The sequence below is a fragment of the Spermophilus citellus genome, assembly GCF_964194105.1.
Source record: "Spermophilus citellus genome assembly, chromosome: 7".
NCBI classification, from domain to species: domain Eukaryota; kingdom Metazoa; phylum Chordata; class Mammalia; order Rodentia; family Sciuridae; genus Spermophilus; species Spermophilus citellus.
Genome location: NC_138188.1, coordinates 105,989,805 through 106,010,172, shown reverse-complemented (window position 1 = coordinate 106,010,172; position 20,368 = coordinate 105,989,805). Strand labels below are relative to the sequence as shown.

The 20,368-nt window shown below is 38.3% G+C and overlaps 1 protein-coding gene across 5 annotated transcripts in view; it reads left to right on the top strand.

The window, feature by feature from the left end:
- Window positions 1-20,368, top strand: part of GOLGB1 (golgin B1) — a 63,467-nt gene that overhangs the window by 41,234 nt on the left and 1,865 nt on the right. For 4 of the 5 annotated variants that reach the window (XM_081301468.1, XM_081301467.1, XM_081301466.1 and 1 more), the window contains 7 exons: window positions 874-2,788; window positions 10,227-10,405; window positions 12,852-13,014; window positions 13,205-13,342; window positions 17,404-17,547; window positions 18,336-18,433; window positions 18,948-19,082. In XM_081301468.1, the coding sequence (XP_081157594.1) occupies window positions 874-2,788; window positions 10,227-10,405; window positions 12,852-13,014; window positions 13,205-13,342; window positions 17,404-17,547; window positions 18,336-18,433; window positions 18,948-19,082 (2,772 nt within the window). Of the gene's footprint in view, window positions 1-873; window positions 2,789-8,877; window positions 8,924-10,226; window positions 10,406-12,851; window positions 13,015-13,204; window positions 13,343-17,403; window positions 17,548-18,335; window positions 18,434-18,947; window positions 19,083-20,368 lie in introns of those variants that run through there. The other variant, XM_081301470.1, reaches the window with a different exon arrangement.

The window sequence follows — 20,368 nt, the reverse complement described above, 5'->3', positions numbered from 1 at the left end:
AAAGTTTAACACTGTCATTTATGAATATGGATTCATTTGTAGATTTGTTGAGTACAAGTTGCATTGCAGTATTTATTCCTTAGGTACAATATTTCTTGAACTCTTTTTTTTTTTTTTAAGAGTTCAAAGAAAACAGTTTATTAAAGACAATGTTCAGCTGGGTTGTAGCTCCTGCCTGCCATGCCAACTACTTGACCCAAGTCCAATGCAGGGAGCCACCTTCCCAAGCAGTCTCAGCAATGGCTAAGCCTCTGGCAGCTCCCCAGACTCCCATCTCCCTTGGGGGCCCTTTGCAAGAGGGGTTAAAAAATCAAAGGCACAGGGAACCCAGGCAACACTGAAAAGTCTGTAAATCTGAATTCCCTCAGTAGCTGAGGGTTAGGATTGGACATTTCCCCAATTGGAACAGGAAACTACTGGCCACTAGAAATTCGGCATATTGAAAATAGGCTAGACTTAAGGGTCACATCTAGGGGAAACCACATTCCCATTTCACTCCTGCATGTCCTCTTTTGGGAGGGGTCTTAGTAGGGTCCATGAGACCAGGATTCTCAACCCCTGGCCTTCTCAATATGCTAGTCTTCATGTGAACAATTAGCTGAGGCCAGGGTGGGCATGCTCAAGGCTGTTATCCCCAGAGGACTGTAGGCGAGCCTGGACAATTTAACCAGACTCTCCCAAAAAGCTGGGATGTGGCTCCGGGATTAGCACCACTGGGTTCAATTGCAGGAACCAAAGGAGGAAGAATTAGCTTACTCTGGGGGCATGAAGTCTTATTGAGGGCTGGACACACAAGTCACAGGCTCCCTGAGGCCACCTCAGACAGCATCTTGAACTCTTTAGTTAATGATAGCCCCCCTCTTTTTTTTTAAGGCTTGAACATGACAAGCAGATTTGGGAATCCAAGGCCCAGACAGAGGTTCAGCATCAACAGAAGGTCTGTGAGGCTCTACAGGGGGAAAACAAAGAACTTCTGTCACAGCTTGAAGAGACTCGGCACCTATACCACAATTCTCAAAATGAATTAACTAAGTTGGAATCAGAACTTAAGATTCTCAGAGACCAGTCAACTGATTTAAATAACTCTTTAGAAAAATGTAAGGAACATAAAGAAACTCTGGAAGGGATCATAAAGCAACAAGAAGCTGATATCCAAAATTGTAAGTTCAAGTATGAACAAGTAGAAACTGATCTCCAGGCCTCTCAAGAACTGACTAGCAGGCTGCATGAAGAAATAAATATGAAGGAACAGAAGATTGAAAGCCTGCTTTCTGGCAAGGAAGAGGCAGTCCAAATAGCTATTGCTGAATTGCATCAGCAGCATGATAAAGAAATTAAAGAACTGGAAAACCTGCTGTCCCAAGAGGAAGAGGAGAATATCGTCTTAGAAGAAGAAAATAAAAAAGCTGTTGACAAAACCAATCAGCTTATGGAAACATTGAAAACCATCAAAAAGGAAAACATTCAGCAGAAAGCTCAATTGGATTCCTTTGTTAAATCCATGTCTTCACTTCAGAATGACCGAGACCGCATAGTAAGTGACTATCAACAGCTGGAAGAGCGACATCTCTCTATAATCTTGGAAAAAGACCAACTCATCCAGGAAGCTGCTGCTGAGAATAATAAGCTTAAGGAAGAAATTCGAGGCTTAAGAAGTCATATGGATGATCTCAATTCTGAGAATGCCAAGCTGGATGCAGAACTGATCCAGTATAGGGAAGACCTGAACCAGGTGATATCAATAAAAGATTCTCAGCAAAAGCAACTCCTTGAAGTTCAACTTCAGAAAAATAAGGAGCTGAAAAATGAGTGTGCTAAGTTAGAAGAAAAGCTAAAGGAGTCCGAGAAAGCAAAGGAGGGTCTGCAGAGGTCCTCTGCTGCCCTCCAAGAGGAGAAACAAAGTTTATCTAAAGAGATTGAAAGCTTGAAAGTATCCATATCCCAACTAAATAGGCAAGTGACAACCTTGCAAGAAGAAGGTACTTTAGGTATGTACCACACCCAATTAAAAGTAAAAGAGGAGGAGGTTCAGAGGTTAAGTGCAATACTTTCCTCCTCTCAGAAGAGAATTACAGAATTGGAAGAGGAATTGGTTCGTGTTCAAGAGGAAGCTACCAGGAAGGTAGGCGAAATTGAAGATAAACTGAAAAAGGAATTAAAGCACCTTCATCATGATGCGGGGATAATGCGAAATGAAACTGAAACAGCAGAAGAGAGGGTGGCAGAGTTAGCAAGAGATCTGATGGAGATGGAACAGAAATTACTCGTGGTCACCAAAGAAAATAAAGATCTCACAGCACAAATTCAGTCTTTTGGAAGGTCTATGAATTCCTTGCAAGATAGTAGAGATCATGCCAACGAGGAGCTTGATGAACTGAAAAGGAAATATGATGCCAGCCTGAAGGAGGTTGCCCAACTAAGAGAACAAAGGGGCTTCCTATACAGAGAGAGCGATGTGCTTCTTTCTCAAACAGGCTTTCACTCGAACAGCACTGAGGAGAATGGCTTGTCTCACCTTGAGAAACTTAACCAACAGCTCATATCCAAAGATGAACAACTGCTTCAATTATCCTCACAACTAGAAGATTCTTACAACAAGGTGCAGTCCTTTTCCAAGGCTATGGCCAGTCTACAGAATGAGAGAGATCACCTGTGGAATGAGCTGGAGAAATTCCGAAAGTCAGAGGATGGGAAGCAGAAGTCTGCAGCCCATCCTGTCTCCAGCCCTGCTGAAGTACAAAGTTTGAAAAAAGCAATGTCTTCACTTCAAAATGACAGAGACCGACTAGTGAGTATCTAGTTCCCTCTTTCAGATCTGAGAGTTTCTGAACCTTTCTTTAAATTGATTTTTATTTCTTTTTTTTTTTTAATTTTCTTGATTGTTGATGGATCTTTTTATTTATTTATTTATATGCAGTGCTGAGAATCAAACCCAGTGCCTCATACCTGCTAGGCAAGTACTCTACCACTGAGCCACAACCCCAGGCCCTATTTTTCTTTCTATAGGAAAGGATAAACATATATGTATTATCTAGACACTCAAAGACAGTGTTATATGTTCCACATGTTCTGTTTGGTCTTAGAGAAATGCAAAAATATTATACTATTTCCATTGCCTTTTTTAAAAAAATCAAAATTTTTCTTTGCACAAAATTCTCCACTGGTTTTAAAAGGACCATGAGATAAGAGTTGTTTTACATATTTCATATATACATGCGGAAACACAAATGTTTCCAGAATTTGTCCTAGTTTAATTGAAAGAAAGAATAGGGATCACTTAGTGTCATCTTATAGTGACATTTAGCAGTATAGATCATCTGGTAACATTTAGGGTAGAAAGGACTCAGCTCCTCCCCAAATGTAAACCAGCCAGGCTCGGTAGAGCAGGTCTTATAATCCCAGTGACTTGAGAACCTGAAGCAAGAGGATTTCAAATTTTAGGAGAGCCTCAGCAATTTAGTGAGACCCTGTCACAAAAATTTTTTTAAAAAGGGCTGGGGATGTAGCTTACTGGTAAAGTACCTATTGGTTCAATCCCTAGTATAAAAAGAAAATAAACCAACCCAAATTCATTAAGAAAAAAAGTCAAATATAGAAAATTTAGTTTAAGGATTTTTTTTTAGTGAAGGATTATTTATATGCTGAACCATTAGCCATTTTCTCTTAATACTCAGCTGTTTTCAGTGACAAAGCCAAGGACAATTTATTGAAATTTTGTTCCTTTTCTTAAAAGCCAAGAGTTTATCCAGGTGTGCATGTATGCATGCACGTGCGTGCGCGCATGTGTGTTTCCTGAAAAGTTCTAGGTCATCAAGATTCAGAGGCAAAAATCTGGAATCATCAGAAGCAAGCGAGGTTGTCAGGGGATTCTACTTTGTGGCATTCCTATCTTCAGTTTCATGACAGTCTGTTAACTTGATTAAGGCCATGTGCTTCCAGGAAAATAGGCCAAACAGGAAATACATTGAGCTTATTAAAAGTTCAGATTTTCCATTTTCATATGTGATCCATGCCCAGAATCTGAAAATTCTAGTTTTTAAATTGGCCCTAGTGAAAATTTCAGATGGTTTACCCTAACTGTAGTCTTAGGCAATTTTTTTTTCTTTGTAGGTATTGTGTTCATTCCTATTATACTTAATATCCAATTTTTATAAATAACCTTTTCTCTTTTATAATTTGGACAAAGCACCCTTTTTCAGTTTTGGCTTTGACATCAACACAGTTTTTCTTGTTTGTATTTTGAAAATACTCAGCTGGCTTTGTCCTAGGAACTTGGCATTTTATATTCCTTTCAGAACACAAATGCAAAAGCTCCTCTTCACCAAGACACTAGTATATACCTCCAAGCTGTACCCGTGTTGATTTTCTTCTAAGTCATAACATTTTTCCTGGAGCTGTTAGGATATATTCTGAATTAACTATGTTTCATTCAGTGAATCACTTTACTAGTCTTATCTATTGTAAATACTAAGTGCTAAACTTTATCTCTTGATGCCTGTTCCATATTTTTGTTTGCTGGATATTGATAAGCCAGTTTAAAAAATTGTTATTTCCTTGTCTCTATAAGTCAAAGTAATATTCTTCTGTTCTCTTAGACTTAACAGCTATCTATGATTTTATTTCATTTAACTATCAAGGTCTATCATTGCTTTATTCAGAATGTGCCCCCAAATGTCTTTCCTTTCCATCTTTAATATTCTAGGATAAGCTTCTAGATCTTACCCTTAAACTACTGTAATCATTTTGGTTTTGGTTTGTCACAGCTCTAGGTTATAATGTAAGTTATAAATGTAGCACAAGGCAATTACCATTCCTGGATAAATTTCTGAAACTCTACTGTCTTATTAATACCCTACTTAAAAACCTTTAAAAGTTATACTATCTCTAGAATAGGTTTTGGATTCAAACACCTGAGTCTGGCATTTAAGACCTTATAATTGGTCTCTATCTTTCTTTCCATCTTCCCTTTTATTGGTCCCTGCTCATACTATTCATCCCAGCTAAACTGACCTTCTCCGTATATAGTGATTATATCTGATACTTCCTACTTACCCATATTATCATCCTCTCAGCCAAATTATCCTAATTTCTTTCCTTTTCTGGGTAAGTACTTTCCATTATTTAAAAGTCATCTAGAGCTCAAATTCTCTGCTTACATTTCTCAATTGTTTGATTGTTACTTCCTTTGTACCTTCCTAGTACTTTTCTTATTATTTGTCCTTCATTGCCTTGATTTTTGTGTGTATGTATGATGTGTGTTTAATTTATATATACTATTATTTATTCAACTAGGTTGCAAACTCTTGAAAATGTCAGTCTTATACTTCCACCATGCGGCCTGCGCAATGGTTTCATTAATGAGGTTCTAGGCATAAAGTTAGTTAGATGAGATCGAAATAAAACACACAGACTCAGTTACCTTATTTATATTGCCAGGTCTGAGACGGCTCCCCTCTCTGGTTCCCTCCTCTAACCGCCCAGCAGGGCAGCAAGGATTACTCAGGGCTAGCAGGAGAGAGAGAGATTGAACACGCCTGGGAGTAGCCTTTTATTGGGGAACAAGAGATTCAGGGGAGAATTCCATCCAGTGAAGGTTGAGGGGGGACCGCATTCCAAGGTCAGGGTCAGTGATTGGGCCCCCGGGGTCAGTGGTCAGGCACACCCCCACACGGATGGGCTCTCTCATCAGGAAAGGGCCGGGAAAGCTCCGACACAGCCAGAGTGCCTCAGACCCTTAACGGGAGCCACCCAATCACGTGTCAGAAATGGCTTCCCACATTATACATGTTTGTACATCTTATGGTATTTAGCATGGGGCTAACCAAATAGAGGATAATCAACAATTAATAGTCATCTTCTATATTTGTGCTTCTTACCGAAAACACCATTGTTTTCTCTGTTGTGTAAACTCTTATTTAGGGAAGTTAGGGAAAGTTTTGAGAACTTGGACACCTTTATATCTGCCATGAGAGAATCATAAAGCCCAGGTAGGTTTATAAATTACATAAAGGCCTTGATAGTCTGACTTAGTAACACTTCATACATGGTCAGCTGCAGTCTGGAGGACTTGCTGTATACTTTCAGAATGTATTAACTATCCATCAACTCTTCTTTTTCAAATATCTAATTTGGAAGATTCTCAATCACTATATGTGGAATAAATATGGATTTTTGGTGGTGGTGGGGTGCTGGCGAGTAAACCTGGGGCCTCATGCATGCTAAGTGCACATTATGCTACTGAGCTACCCCCAGCCCAGGATATCTCATTTGAATCAGTGTTAAACATTCAGCGTAGGTCAGCAGTTTATCCCCTTTGCTCACACTCAATATCAGGACCACCCAGAGATGATTTAGGATTGAGAGAAGTTTGAGTTACTTTGGTTCCTTCATTTATTTATTAGTCAGTGGGGGATGTTTTCCCAAATGAAATCTGAAGGTTCAAATGGTGAGAAATTAGCCCCAGGGATTCTACTGGGACATTATAACTACTCTGAAAGATTCTACAGTTTTTATAACTATCCACACTTCCTTAAGACTTTCCCATATTCTGATGATGCATTTAGTCATCTTTGGAGGTGCCTGTATCTATTTATCTCTGTTCACCTCATTCTAAAAATGTCATGAGGAAGCATAGAAAGATATAAACAGGTTTTTTAAAGATAAAAGGTATTGAGAAGGAAGAGAAAATATAGGACGGTGAAAGATTAAACCAGGATTAAATCCACTCGGGTCAGTGCCCCAAGAAGTCACAATGTTCTATAACCTTTGTTAGAAAGATGGGCTGTTAATTGGCTCTGAGCTTTCTGGCAGTGATGAGAAAGATAGACTCAAAGCCATATGCTTAAATTTCAGTGTCCCTATTTTAGGAGAAAGGAAGAAAGAAAATTTACCTGCTCTAGATAATTATAGTTACTCTTTAAGTATTGAAGAAATATGTAATGTTTTCCTATAAAGAGAACACTGTATAGTTGTGAAACAACCTTTACTTCTCTTTAATAAATATAACAAGGTGTTTTATAGACACACAGCTTTCTGATGATTTGATCTATTCTGAGGATAACATTGAAACTCCTCCAGCTAGACTGGAGGAGTGAATGGAATGTATAAGTAATATATTTTTGCTTTAAATCAAAGCAAATATTTTTAAATATTTTATTTAAAAATAAAGTTACACATGGACATATTTAATTTTTCTAAGTTCTCTTACGTTCTATAGTTGTTTGGTGGGAAAAGCTAAGAGTAGCACCTCCAATCTCATTTCTTCTCCTGAGGCAATATGCTTTCAACCTTTAAGCATATTTCTTTGGTATTTCCTCAGTGTCTAAATATTGTGCTTATATTGCACTTTGACTTTTCATTTGTTGCATTAACTGTCGACTTTCTTCACACTAACAAGTTTTAACTTTCTTTATTCCCTCTGTTTTCACAGTATGTGTGCACATTTTTCAATGTACAACCCCTTATCTATTTTCTTATTGTAATTTAATTTTAATTTCTGTTAAATCAATTCAGTATTTTTATGACTAAAAATGCTATTAGAATTGAGATGCATTACTTATATTTTCCTCATCATCTGTCTTTCCTAGCGTTATAACTGTGTTTTTGTTTTTGTTGTTTCTTAGTTTTCTTTGTACTTACCAAAGTGATTCACTTGTTGAAATCTCCTGTTTCTTACATCCTATTTCTTCTTGGTTTTGTGTCATTGCTTTTGTGAAATCATTCTGTGTCTTCCTAAGAAAAGATACATGGGAGTAAATTTATTGAAAATGTTTTTTCTTCTCCCATACCTGATTGATAGTTTGGGTGAGTATAGAATTCTAGATTGACAATAATATCCCTTCAGAATCATGAAGAGGCTGGTTGGTTGCCTATGGTTTACAAGTCTAAAGCTATTCAAATTCCCGGCCTTTTGTGTGTGATCTGTTTCCTCCCTCCCACTCCTCTTTATCCCTTTTTCTCTCCTTTCCCTTATTACTCTATCCCCTGTTATGAACTTTTATGATAACATGATTTGGTGGGTCTGTTTTCCTTTATCAACCAACTCAGTCGTTTGGCTACACTTTGGGAAGATGTTTTTTTCATCTTTATCACTTGGCCTCAGGATCAAATTTTCACTTTTACCAATATGTTCTTAATTTCTAAGGAATTTTTGTCTTTGTCTCATAGATTTTCTAACTTATCTCTCTCCAGTGATAATGGTGATAGGTTGGCTTGTTGCTTTTGTTTTGTTTGGCATTTTGTTATAATGAGCTTTTCTTTATAATTTTTAATTTCTGCTCAATGTCTCTTCAATATTCTCTCTTAAATCTTTCAGTACATTACATTTTCCCCCTCTTATCTCTTCCAAATTAACTTGTGGTAGATTTTTTAATCCCTTAATGTTAGCCATTCCTTAGGTGAAGGTTAAACTTTGGTTTTCATGTGTATGGGTAGGGGCTAAAAAGCTTATAGGTAGAGCTTACCACCTGTGAGTTTCATTGTGTGGGTGATCTTGTTGAGCCTATTTGTGTTAGTTCCCCAAGTTGGTATCTGGCAACCTCAGATTTTTGAGAGGGAGCTTCTCATTTTCTATATGGATGTAAACAAGCACTCTCCGAGCTGAGCTGGAGATAAGGCTATAAGCATTCATAAAACATACATTTAATTATTCTTGTTTTGGAATAGTATTCTTACTTGCCACTTGCCTGATGTTCCATGGTCCAGAGATACTTCCTTTACCTTCTCCAGAGAATAAAGCTCAGTGTTGTCAATTAGAGCAACACAAAGTGGTACTGAGGAGGGGATCTAGAGATGAAATTGTTTCTTAAGCAGCTTTCATCTAATCCTCCTTATCTCAGCTACCACCTTCCTCCGACCCCCATCACCATTTTTTTCCAGAAGTACCTGGTGCTGTTAATTCCTGAGCCTTTGAAGATTCTGCAGAGTAAGTTGTATTGGTTCTTGGCTTTTCTTACTGCCAGCTTAAGATTCAGCTTTCTCAGATCTAAGTCAGTTACCACTTATTCATCTGCTTTTCAGCTTCCAAAATGTGTCGCTGCTGACTTTTCTGATGTCTTTTGTTCTTGTGTTGTATGCTTTAAAAATATTTTTTTAAATGCCTGTATTGTAATGCTAATCACATTTTTGAGAAGGTGAAAGAAGTGTGTGTCTAGGTTCTTGTCTTTGCCCAGATGTCCTAACATTATTTCTATTAAGACTTAATGAGACTTGAATCAAATGTATGAAAGATGATATGTCATGAGCTTTGTAATGTTTTGAACAACCAATAAAAAAAAAAGAGAAAAAAAAAGACTTAATGAGTATTGGGGGATAAAGAGTTTGAAAATATACCTGGAATATAAAACCAAGTCCTTCATCGTCATCATCATCATCATCACTAACTTTACATGTGAAGTGTGTTAATTTTTTCACTGGATGCTCCTATCCTAATGAAAAAAGTACTATATCTCCATTTAACCGATGAGGGAAATTACGACTTAGAGGGTATGAGGAGCATTTGTATAGTCACACATCCAAGAAATAGTAGGTCATGCAACTGCAGAGCCTAAGTGCTCTTAACCACTGGACTGCACCGCCTTCTTAACATTAGCTAATCAAGTTCAAATTGATGTCTATGTAAGAAAGTTTGGAAGCCTAACCCAGGACACATCACTACATGGAAAACCAATCAGTCTTTTTTTTTTTAAGAGAGAGGGAGAGAGAGAGAGAGAGAGAGAGAATTTTAATATTTTATTTTTTAGTTATTGGCAGACACAACATCTTTGGGTTTTTTTGTATGTGGTGCTGAGGATCGAACCCAGGCCGCACGCATGCCAGGCGAACGCGCTACCGCTGAGCCACATCTCCAGCCCACCAATCAGTCTTTATGCTTCTTGTTCTAGGGTGTAACTACCCACAGTGAAGTGGTAGGTCCCTTCAGTCTATCCCATGTCAGAGTTATAACTCTGGAATCAACTTAGAATCCTGGGAGCAGGGTGGGTATGGAGAGGAAGTTGCTGAAATGGTCTCCAGCCTTGATGGCTGTCCATGGTTGATTTCCAACAGCATGGCTGTGTGTGTTTCACCGTTTTAGAGACTCTTGCTGTAGTGTTACGTTTTAGTGGGTGATGTATCAGGTGCTGGTAGTCTGTTGCCATGTCTGACTTGACTAGTGGGAGAGCTACTGATGACTTAGCTTGGTGAATGAGATGTGATGAGTCATCCTTTAACTTTCCTTTTGGTTAAAGCTGAAGGAATTGAAGAATCTGCAGCAGCAGTACTTACAGATTAATCAAGAGATCATTGAGTTACGTCCGCTGAAGGCTCAACTTCAGGACTATCAAGATAAGACAAAAACATTCCAGATTATGCAAGAAGAACTCAGGCAGGAAAACCTCTCCTGGCAGCATGAGCTGCATCAGCTCAGGTATGATGATCCCTGCATTTGACCCTTTTTATTTCACTTTCTTTTAACTTTTAATTTTGAAATAATAATAGATTTATAGAAAGTTGCAAAACTAGTACAGAGAGCTCTTGTGTACTCTTTACCCAGTTTCCTCTGAAGATAGCAAACTTACATAACTATAGTACAATATCAAAACTAGGAAATTGACATTGGTACCATTTACAGGTCTTCTTCAGACTTCACCAATTTTATGTGCACTTATTTGAATATGTGTGTGTGTAGTTCTGTGCAGTTTTGTCACTTATGTAAAGACACCATGTAAACAACACTACAACCCAGACAGTAGAACTGCTCATCACTACAAGTATGTCCTTAGTGCTACTAGTTTATAGTCACATTTTCTTCTCCCCTTCCGCCCTCTTGCACTGAATCCCTAATCTCTGGCAACTACTAATTTGTCCTCCATCTCTATAATTTTGTCATTTTGAAAATGTTTTATAATTGGAATCTTACAGTTCATGGCCTTTTTCCCCCCTCTCCAGAACATACATTTTAAACATTTATTTTTATTGGAGTTTTTTGGTTATACATGAAAGTAGAATCTATTTTGATAAAATTATACATGCATGGAATATATCTTATTCTAATTAGGGCACCAGTCTTCTGGTGGGATTTACTATACCATATTTATATATGTATATAAGAAGGCTATGTCATATTTTTCCCACTGTCTTTTCTATTCCTATCTCCCCTCCCTTCCCTTCATTCCCCTTTGTCTAATACACTGAACTTCTATTCTCCTCCTCACCTTATTGTGGGTTAGTTTCTACATATCAGAGAAAAAATTTGCCCTTTGTTTTTTTTTGTGATTGATTTATTTCATTTAGCATGATAGTCTCCAATTCCATCCATTTACTAGCAAACGTCATAAAGTTATTCTTTTTATGACTGAGTAATATTCCATTGTGTGTGTATGTGTATGGTAGAGAGACTATTTTTACAAATTCTAAAGGAAAATAGCTGGGGTCAAATAGAAGCCTTACTTTTGGCCAAATTCAGGGAATAGAAATGACAGCAGCAAATATTTATTGAGTGTTCAGTATGTGCCAAGCTCTATGCTTGATGAGTTTTACATAGTAAGTATCTTATTTAATCCTTATGATAACATTAAGGAGTTGATAGTTTATTCTGTTTTATTGAAGAGGCCCAGAGGAATTAAGAACCTCTTACTCAGAGTCTGTTCCTAGTGTATTGTGGAGCCAGCTGTTGATCCCAAGTCCTTCAGAGTCTACAGCTGCGTTCCCTTTTTTTCCCTACATTTTTTACTGGTGGATTATAGTGGATGAGATTTGTTGTTACATATTCATACATGTATACAATACACAATATAACAAAAAAAAATTTGGCCAGTATCACTTACTCATCAATCCCCACCTCCCACTCCTTGGTCCCTTTCCTCTACTGATCTCCCTTTGGTTTTCATGAGATCCACCCCTATCTTTCTTTTCCTTTTCCACTCTAGCTTCCAGATATGAGAGAAAACCTACAACCCTTAACCTTCTGAGTTTGACTTATCTCACTTAACACAATAATTTCTAGTTCCATCATCTTCCTGCGAATGATGTAATTTCATTTTATTTATGTCTGAATAAAACTCCTGTGTATATATACCACATTTTCTTTAACCATTCATCCGTTGATGGACCTAGGCTAGTTCTATAGTTTGGCAATTGTGAATCGTGATGCTATAAACATGGGTATGCCTGTATCTTTGTAGTATGGCTTTGATTCTTCAGGATAAATGCCAAGGAGTGGTATAGCTGGGTCATATGGTGCTTTTATGCTTAGACTTTTGAGGAACCTCCATGCTGATTTCCATAGTAGCTGTAGTAATTTACAGTCCCACCATCAGTGTAAAAGTGTTTCTTTTTCTCCACATCCTCTCCTGCAATTGCATTCTTATAGCCATGATGTTATCATGGTGCTGCCCTGCTATCAATTATAATGGTTTCCTGTGTCCTACATGGCCTGACCTCATTTCTCTCCATTCTTGTTTATAACACATGTACTTTAGTACTGCATCCCACAATTTTAAAATTCATTCTGTAATTCAAACTTTTGCTTAGTGCCTTTTGCTTAATTAGTTTTTTTTCCTGCACTTGGAACACTTTTCCCATTTTGGAAACCCAATTCATTATACAGGTTCCAGACCAAATGCCAGCTTCTCTGTGAATTTAGTCCAGGCCAGCCAGTTGGAATTCCTTTTTTAGTTCTGCATCAATTTGTTGCATGTTTATGTTTATAACATAAATTTCACTGATTATATATTTTCTTTATTTCATGTCTAAGAACTCATAATGGCTTTAAATATAGAATTATTTACAAGTAATTACTCATGAGTATGTTTTTTACCTATCCTTGTTCCATGGGGTTTTTGTTTGTTTGTTTGTTTTGTTTTGTTTTCTAGGATGGAGAAGAGTTCCTGGGAAATGCATGAGAGGAGAATGAAGGAGCAGTACCTTATGGCTATCTCAGATAAAGATCAGCAGCTCAGTCACCTGCAGAATCTTTTAAGGGAATTCAGGTCTTCATCCCAGACTCAGACCCTCAAAGCACAATACCAAAGACAGGTGAGGAATCAGTGTTGATTGAAATTACCATTACCAGAAAACATCAGCTTCATATAAGTTAAGTGCCCATCTGCCACTATTAGGCGAGCTACCTTATGACTTTCTGTGGGGTGGGCAGGGTTTCTAGAGGGAAGGAATTAAGCATGAGAAATCTTAGAAGAAAATTTCATCAATGTTTGTATCCTGGCAGGCATCCCCACAGACATCAACTTCCCTTGAGGGATCACAAAACCTAGTTTATGAGACAGAACTTCTCAGGACCCAGCTCAATGACAGCTTAAAGGAAATTCACCAAAAAGAAATAAGAATTCAGCAACTGAACAGCAAGGTAAGTGTTTGCTGCTAATTGGAATTTGGTTTCTTTTTCCAATGACTAGAAGCAAGATGGTAAGTAGAAGCTGATTCAGCGTAGGCTCCCAGCTGTAGCACAACTTTCTCAGAACCTGGGTTGCTTATTCCAAAGTACTGGACACAGGACCATTTTCTTTTCTGTGCCCTTGGAGAGGAGACAGTCCTTGAGGATGATTTGGAAAAATCCATACAGTAAGAATAAAGAAGGCAACTACTCTAGGAAGCTTTCCTCCCAGCATCATCTCCCCTCCCGAATCACTTGTTAGTAACATTGGGGTAACTCCCTACCTCATCTTTTATGAATAATTATCCTTCTGTTGCTTTCTGACTAGTCAGAAATGTTCTCCAGTGGCTCAATCCCTACCTGCCTTCTTCAGAATCCAGTTAAGAGTCTGTGTTAGAAATGATTTAAGAGACCAGACTCTGGAGCCCAGAGATTGGCTTCAAGGAGAGTGTATATGCCTCAAAATGTATGCACAATGGGTTACGCATAGGTTTCTCATCAGTTCACCAAGAGTCTGGGGTCAAAAATTGTAAAAATCAGTAGGCTCTTTTCACAGAAGAGGAAAAAGGCCCAGTATAATACAGTAATTTACCTAAGGTGTTAAGAGGAGGTCATTGTGAAGCAAATGTGATCTTCTTTGTGGAAAAGCACGGTGCATGCCATAAGATGAACATACTCATTAGATGGTGTTAAATTCAACTAATTGTTACTAAAGTGTCAGAAACTAATACTATTAACTTAGGTAGAGAAAACTGCATTTTTAAAAAGTGGATCCAAACAAACTGGTGAAATTGCAAATCCCCCTTTGTTGGGGACATTTGTATGTGAGTTTCAGAGGGACTCTGAGCAGCTGCCACCCAGTTTCCCTTCCAGATTGTCAGATATTCCAGAAGTTCCAGAATAGGTCTATAGCCCCTCTTCTTGCAGTGAGCTAGTTCCCATCTCAATCCTTACATTTGCTCAAACATTTGACCTCTAAACATTTGACCATGACTGTCTCTGAGTATTTGTCTTCTAGGACAATGTTAAAACTGGAATTCAGGAGTATTTGAAAAGATGCAATCATTTTGGTGGATAGCAACTAAAACAATTCTAAATGTTTGATTGAAGTAAAACATAGAAAAGCATCAGATCACAGGTGTAGTGTGATATATTATCACAGCTATGTGATTAGCACACAGATCAAGAATCAAAATGTGCCAGAACCCCAGAAGTGCCCTGTGCCCTCTTCTATTCCCTACCACCCACCTTAGAACTACATATGAGTGGAGTCGTAACTTCTCTGTTGTGGGGCTTCATTTATTTTGTGAGATCCACTTTGTTGAATATAATGTGATTTTTTTTTTCATTCTTTTGCTGTACAGTATTGTGTTATACTGTAATTTCTCTCTTCTATTCTTGAAAGACATTTGGGTTTTTCCAGTTTGGAGCTAAGACAAATAGTGCAGCTAGAGTTCTTTGAGAGAAAATCAATAAAAATATTTATTTATAATATAGATGAACTTATGTTTCAGTTAAATGTATGTGCGAGCCTATGGGTTACAATCAAAGTTGTATTTTTTGACAGATTTATTGAGATATAATTCCACTAAAAGTACAAAAAACACTGCTATAGGTCATTATCATTCTGGGTGAGAAACAGCTCTTTTAGAACTCAGCTAGAAGGTACCTACCTACCTAGCCTGGATTCATTAACAGGGAACTATTATTTGCCTGCTATGAGTCTAGTTGTGTGTTAGGTGTTAAGGATGTACATAGGGGCCTCTCTTGAAGTTTTTACAGTCCCTTGAGTTTACCCTCACTCTTAAATTGGTCCCAACTAACTAGGAGAATTGTTTCTGGGGCCCTAGAAGCCAGTGGCCTAGATGGATGGTCAGCATAAAATGATCTCTCTCTAAAGCCACTGCCCTCATTCTTTTCTTAGATGTTTCTACCGGCATGGTTAGATATCTGTGTGTACTGTAAAAATATTCTCAATATTTTAAAATGTAAGAGGGATAAATAATGATAATTTTAGTCTATATCATTCCCCCAAATGGGGACATGATGAAATATAGTAGCTTATAAGCAGATGTCAGCAAACTGTTCCTTGGCGGCTTAGAAGAGTAAATATTTGAGATTTGTAGATCTGACAGTGTATCTATGATTCTCTGCAGTTGTAGTCCAAAAGCAGCAATACACAAATAAATGAGGTGATTTTATTCCAACAAAACCATATTTACAGGGCTGGGGATGTGGCTCAAGCGGTAGCGCGCTCGCCTGGCATGCGTGCGGCCCAGGTTCGATCCTCAGCACCACATACCAACAAAGATGTTGTGTCCACCGAGAACTAAAAAATAAATATTAAAAATTCTCTCTCTCTCTCTCTCTCTCTCTCTCTCTCTCTCTCTCTCTCTCCCCTCTCTCACTCTCTCTTAAAAAAAAAAAAAAAAAAAAAACCATATTTACAATAAAAGGACTCCAGTCCCTGGATCATGGTGCCAGCCCTAAACTAAAGGCACTGTGTTTATTCTAGACCAAGCATTGCAAACATTAGGAGGTGGCATATTACTGATAAGTAATTTGGTTTCTCCAGTTGTGGGAGTTTTTGCTTCCAGTGAATTTTGCAGGCCTTTTCCTTCCTCTTTTATATCAGCTAAGGGAAAAGTATGAGGATTTTTTTCAATATGAAGGGTTTTTCTGTTTTTGTTTTTGTCTTGTTTGGTTTTTATTTGTGCGTATGTTTGGTATAATTTGAACTATTCATTGTGGCCAGGGACGTTTTCTTTCTCCTGTGTTAGAAGATTGCATTACTCCCTCTGTCTATAGTTGTCATTGTTCTCATTACTTTGTCTTCAAATCCATATTGCCTCTCACATATTTATATACTTTTCTTTACTAATACCAGTCCACAACTGCAGGTACCCACGACTTTCTTAACGTCCCTTGCTGGGCCCTCCAATTGGATTTATCAGGTAGTAGATAAGAGTTCTAGACTTGAAATCAAGAACCACATTGAACCAGGGTCTGACATCTGCCAGCCACACAACTTTGGACAAATCACTACTCATTTTTTTTTAACCATTTGTGGACAAGGACAGAAGTCCTTTCTCTACATCTTTCAAATAAGATTATACTTGTAAAAGTGCTTTATAAGCTGAGACTTGCTCTTCAGAACCACATAAAGTAAAAAGTAAAGAGCAAATTTTAGCTTAATAAGTAATTTTATAAGTATGTGTAATTCTCTTGTTTTAATTTTATGTGTGCATCAAATGCCCCCCCAAGTATCTCTAAAAAACAATTTATTTTCTCTAAAATATTGTTTGATTTGACTGTTGAATCTGTGAAAATCAATGCTCCCAGTGTAGTTATTTGCATGTCTTTAGGTGTGTTTGGATTTATTCTGTTTTCACTTCTAACATATTATACCTAACACACATTATAATTATCTATTCTTTTTGTTAGTACCGGGGTTTAAACCCAGGGGTTCTCTACCACTGAGCTACATCCCCTTCCCATTTTGTTTTGTTTATTGTTAGTGTTTTGAAACAGGGTCTTGTAAGTTTCCAAAGCTGGCTGCAAATATTTGATCCTTCTGCCATTACAAGCACGTGCCATCACATCCAGCTTATGATATTTTACTCTATTCTCTTGGTACTGTGGTATTGAAGAATCTGTCCAGTAATATTATTGTACAAATTTTTAAGTGACAGTGCTCTTTCTAGCTATATTGAATTTGGGATTGTAGTCATTTATTACTAGTTTAACTTGGACCCAACCTATTGCCTTCCTTTCTCCTCTTATATTCCTGGGATAGCTTATCCTAGTAGATTTTTGGGTTTCTGTTTCATGGTTTTTCAGTCAATATTCTAGGCACCATTAAAACAATAAAAAAAATTCCCTGCTACTCCTCCAGAATAATTGTATTTTCTTGGTTGAAACAACTAGGCATTTTCTCACTTTGACATGCACTTAAAAATTTGATCCTTAAAAACCCAGCAGTGCTATGGTAAAATGGTTCTGTGGAAGGGCACTTATCCTCATTTGTGTTTCAGTTCTCTCAGCTCCTTGAAGAGAAAAACACCCTCTCCATTCAGCTATGTGATACTAATCAGAGTCTTCGTGAGAACCACCAGCACTACACTGACCTTTTTAATCACTGTGCAGTCTTGGAGAAGCAGGTCCAAGATCTGCAGGCGGTGAGTAAGAAGGAAGTGAGAATGAAGAAGTACTAGGAAATTGAGGGCAAGTGGTAAAGCATAAAGAGCAGCCTCAAAGACGCTTACACAGGTAGGAGTGATGTCAGTGGGGCAGAAGAGGAGAATGTAAAGGAAATGGGAAAAAAGTCTAGGAAAAACTACAGAATGAAAGGAATAGAAGAAAAAAGATGAGTGAGACAGTGAGAGAGAAATCAAAACTTGAGTGGGAAACAGTAATGACAGGCTTGGGCCCTCCAAAAGTATGGATTTTGCTTTAAGAAATATGAAAACTGTAGGAGGACCTGGGAGACAAAACAGGCAAAACTGTGGAGGCCGTGGAAAGAATGTGGTTTTGAAGCTCGTGGAGGCTGAGAATTCATATGAGTTCCATCAGACACACAGAAGGGGCTTGGAGAGTTCACAAGCAAGGGAGGGACCAGAGTTCTGGAAATCCATGAGCCCCACTAGATGAAAGCAGACATTTATGGTGAGGTTTAAACTTGCAAGAAGATAAATTAAAAAATGAGAATGTGAGGAGAAAGCTAAGGAAGAGACAAGGGTTTTAGGGAGGTGATTGATCTACCAGAGCAGATTCTCACTTCTTAACCTGCACTTGAGAATTGTGAGACTATTCCTGTCCAGGATTTCTCATTCTCTCCCATTTTCTACTTGTATAAAATTTCTTCTTCTCTCCAAACTCTACTTGTAAAAACTGAGAACTCATTTTTTACAAACAGAGTTTCATAAATGCTTTCATTACTGAATTATTAAGCTCATTCTTCTTCTAGGGGCTACCACATGTAAATGTTGCTCCAGGAGCTCCCCAGGAAAAGAATGGAGTTTACAGAAAGAGTGATCCTCAGGAAGCAAGGGAGCCACAGCAAAGGTAGGGGAGCAGGACTCTTCCTGGGCATACATAAATGCACAGAAGTCAGGCAGTCACCTAGCTTGTACTGTGGTCCACCATATGACTATATGTCTTATTTATTTATTTAGTGGTGCGGGGATCAAACCCAGGACCTCACACACTCTAGGCAAGCACTCTACCACTGAGCTATATCCCGGCCCATATTGTGCCTTATTATCTTTTTGGCCTCAGAGAAATGATGTAAGAATTAAATAGTAACAAATGGTATGTGTGAAAAGTTTATAAAGCCAAATAGCAACACCCCTAACAAATACTGTGGCATTGAAATGAAAGATATTGTCAGTCCTCAGACATCCTGAAGCTATTTCTGCAGTTTCATTTAATCTCTCATCAGCTGTGCTTTTAAGATATGTGTGTGTGTGTGTGTGTGTGTGTGTGTGTGTGTGTGTGTGTTTATGTTCAGAGAAGCTTCTATAAACTTTCCTGCTGTTCTGCATCTAATGATGCTCACTGTTTCCCTTTTATTTTGAAGCTTTTCTGAAGCCCAGGAGCAGCTGTGCAATACCAAACAGGAAGTGAATGAATTAAGAAAGCTGCTGGAAGAAGAACGAGACCAAAGAATAGCTGCAGAGAATGCCCTCTCTCTGGCTGAAGAGCAGATCCGAAGGTAAAGTTGAATCGGGGCAGCCTCTGACCTTTTCTCATTGCATTCATGAGTATTTGCATGGCCAGACTCAGGATTCATTATGATCTTACCCTCACTAGGAGATAGGTGCTGCAGTGAGTGTAGAGTCATATTGTGGTCACCCAAAAGAACACTACTTTTGGAGTCAAGGAGGGCCATGCTTTCCAAAGCAGTTTTTAGAAAATAATAATAATAATGATAACAATAACAATAACAAAATCTGCCAATCCTATGATATGAAGTAAGCTTTGAAAAGTATTTTGCATCCCCACAATAACTGTATAATGTGGGTATTGGGTTCTTCAGAGGGCCAAATCAACAACAACCTCCATTCCTTATCTGAGATCTGAATCAATTGAAGTCATTTTTTTTTAAAGATTAAAACATAATAGAAGAGGAAAAGACCACTTTATAAAGCTGATTTTTAAAACTAAATAACTTTATTAGCAAATGATACTTCCTAAGCCTGCACTTCCTCTCCCAGTCACAGACTAAACTTTCTCTGTAGAAGATTCTGCTCTTGCCATACTCAAAACATTGGAATCACAGAATGAATTGTGCTTCTTGGGAATAATTTGCACAATATGTGATTGGAAAGGATGGGACTACGGAACCCGTATTCATTATTACCAGCTCACTAGTTGAGAGAATCACTATGCATGAGAGGGTGAAGTGACTACAAGTATTTGTCGCTGGAAGTCCTTTTATGTGGAAAGAAACATTAAAAGTAGGCTCTTGTGTTATGTCTGGGGTTATGTTATGTCTGATCAAGCATCTGCCTGTTAACTGGGGTGGAAATTCATTGTATTTGTGTTCAAATGCCTTCTTGAAAAGCTTAAGTGTCAGAAGAGGCAGCCCAGGGAGCGGGTCTTATTTGAAATCCCTTTTTTTCCCACTCAGCATATTCACAGCTTGTTAATATTTAGCATCCATGTGGGCCTTGGTGTGCAGCTTTAAAGGTGGCTCGGTGGAGGCACAGCACAGCTTTGGGTTGTCTTGCTGTCTCTGCCCAGCATTTTCAGGCCTTTTACCTATACTATTTCTCTTCTACTTGCTGTGGAATTGCTTAGACCTGTAAGACCTGGCCCATGTGGAGGTGGATCCCCCTAATGCGTAATTTACCTACCCAAGGCAACTTGAGACTGCATAGCACAGGGCGACTCCTGAGCCTGTGGATGAGCTGCGTAATCCAAGCCCAGCCCCTCATAGTTCCCTCTTTGGCTGTGATGTAGACTGGAAATTGGGATAGCTAATTAAGTGCTTACCAC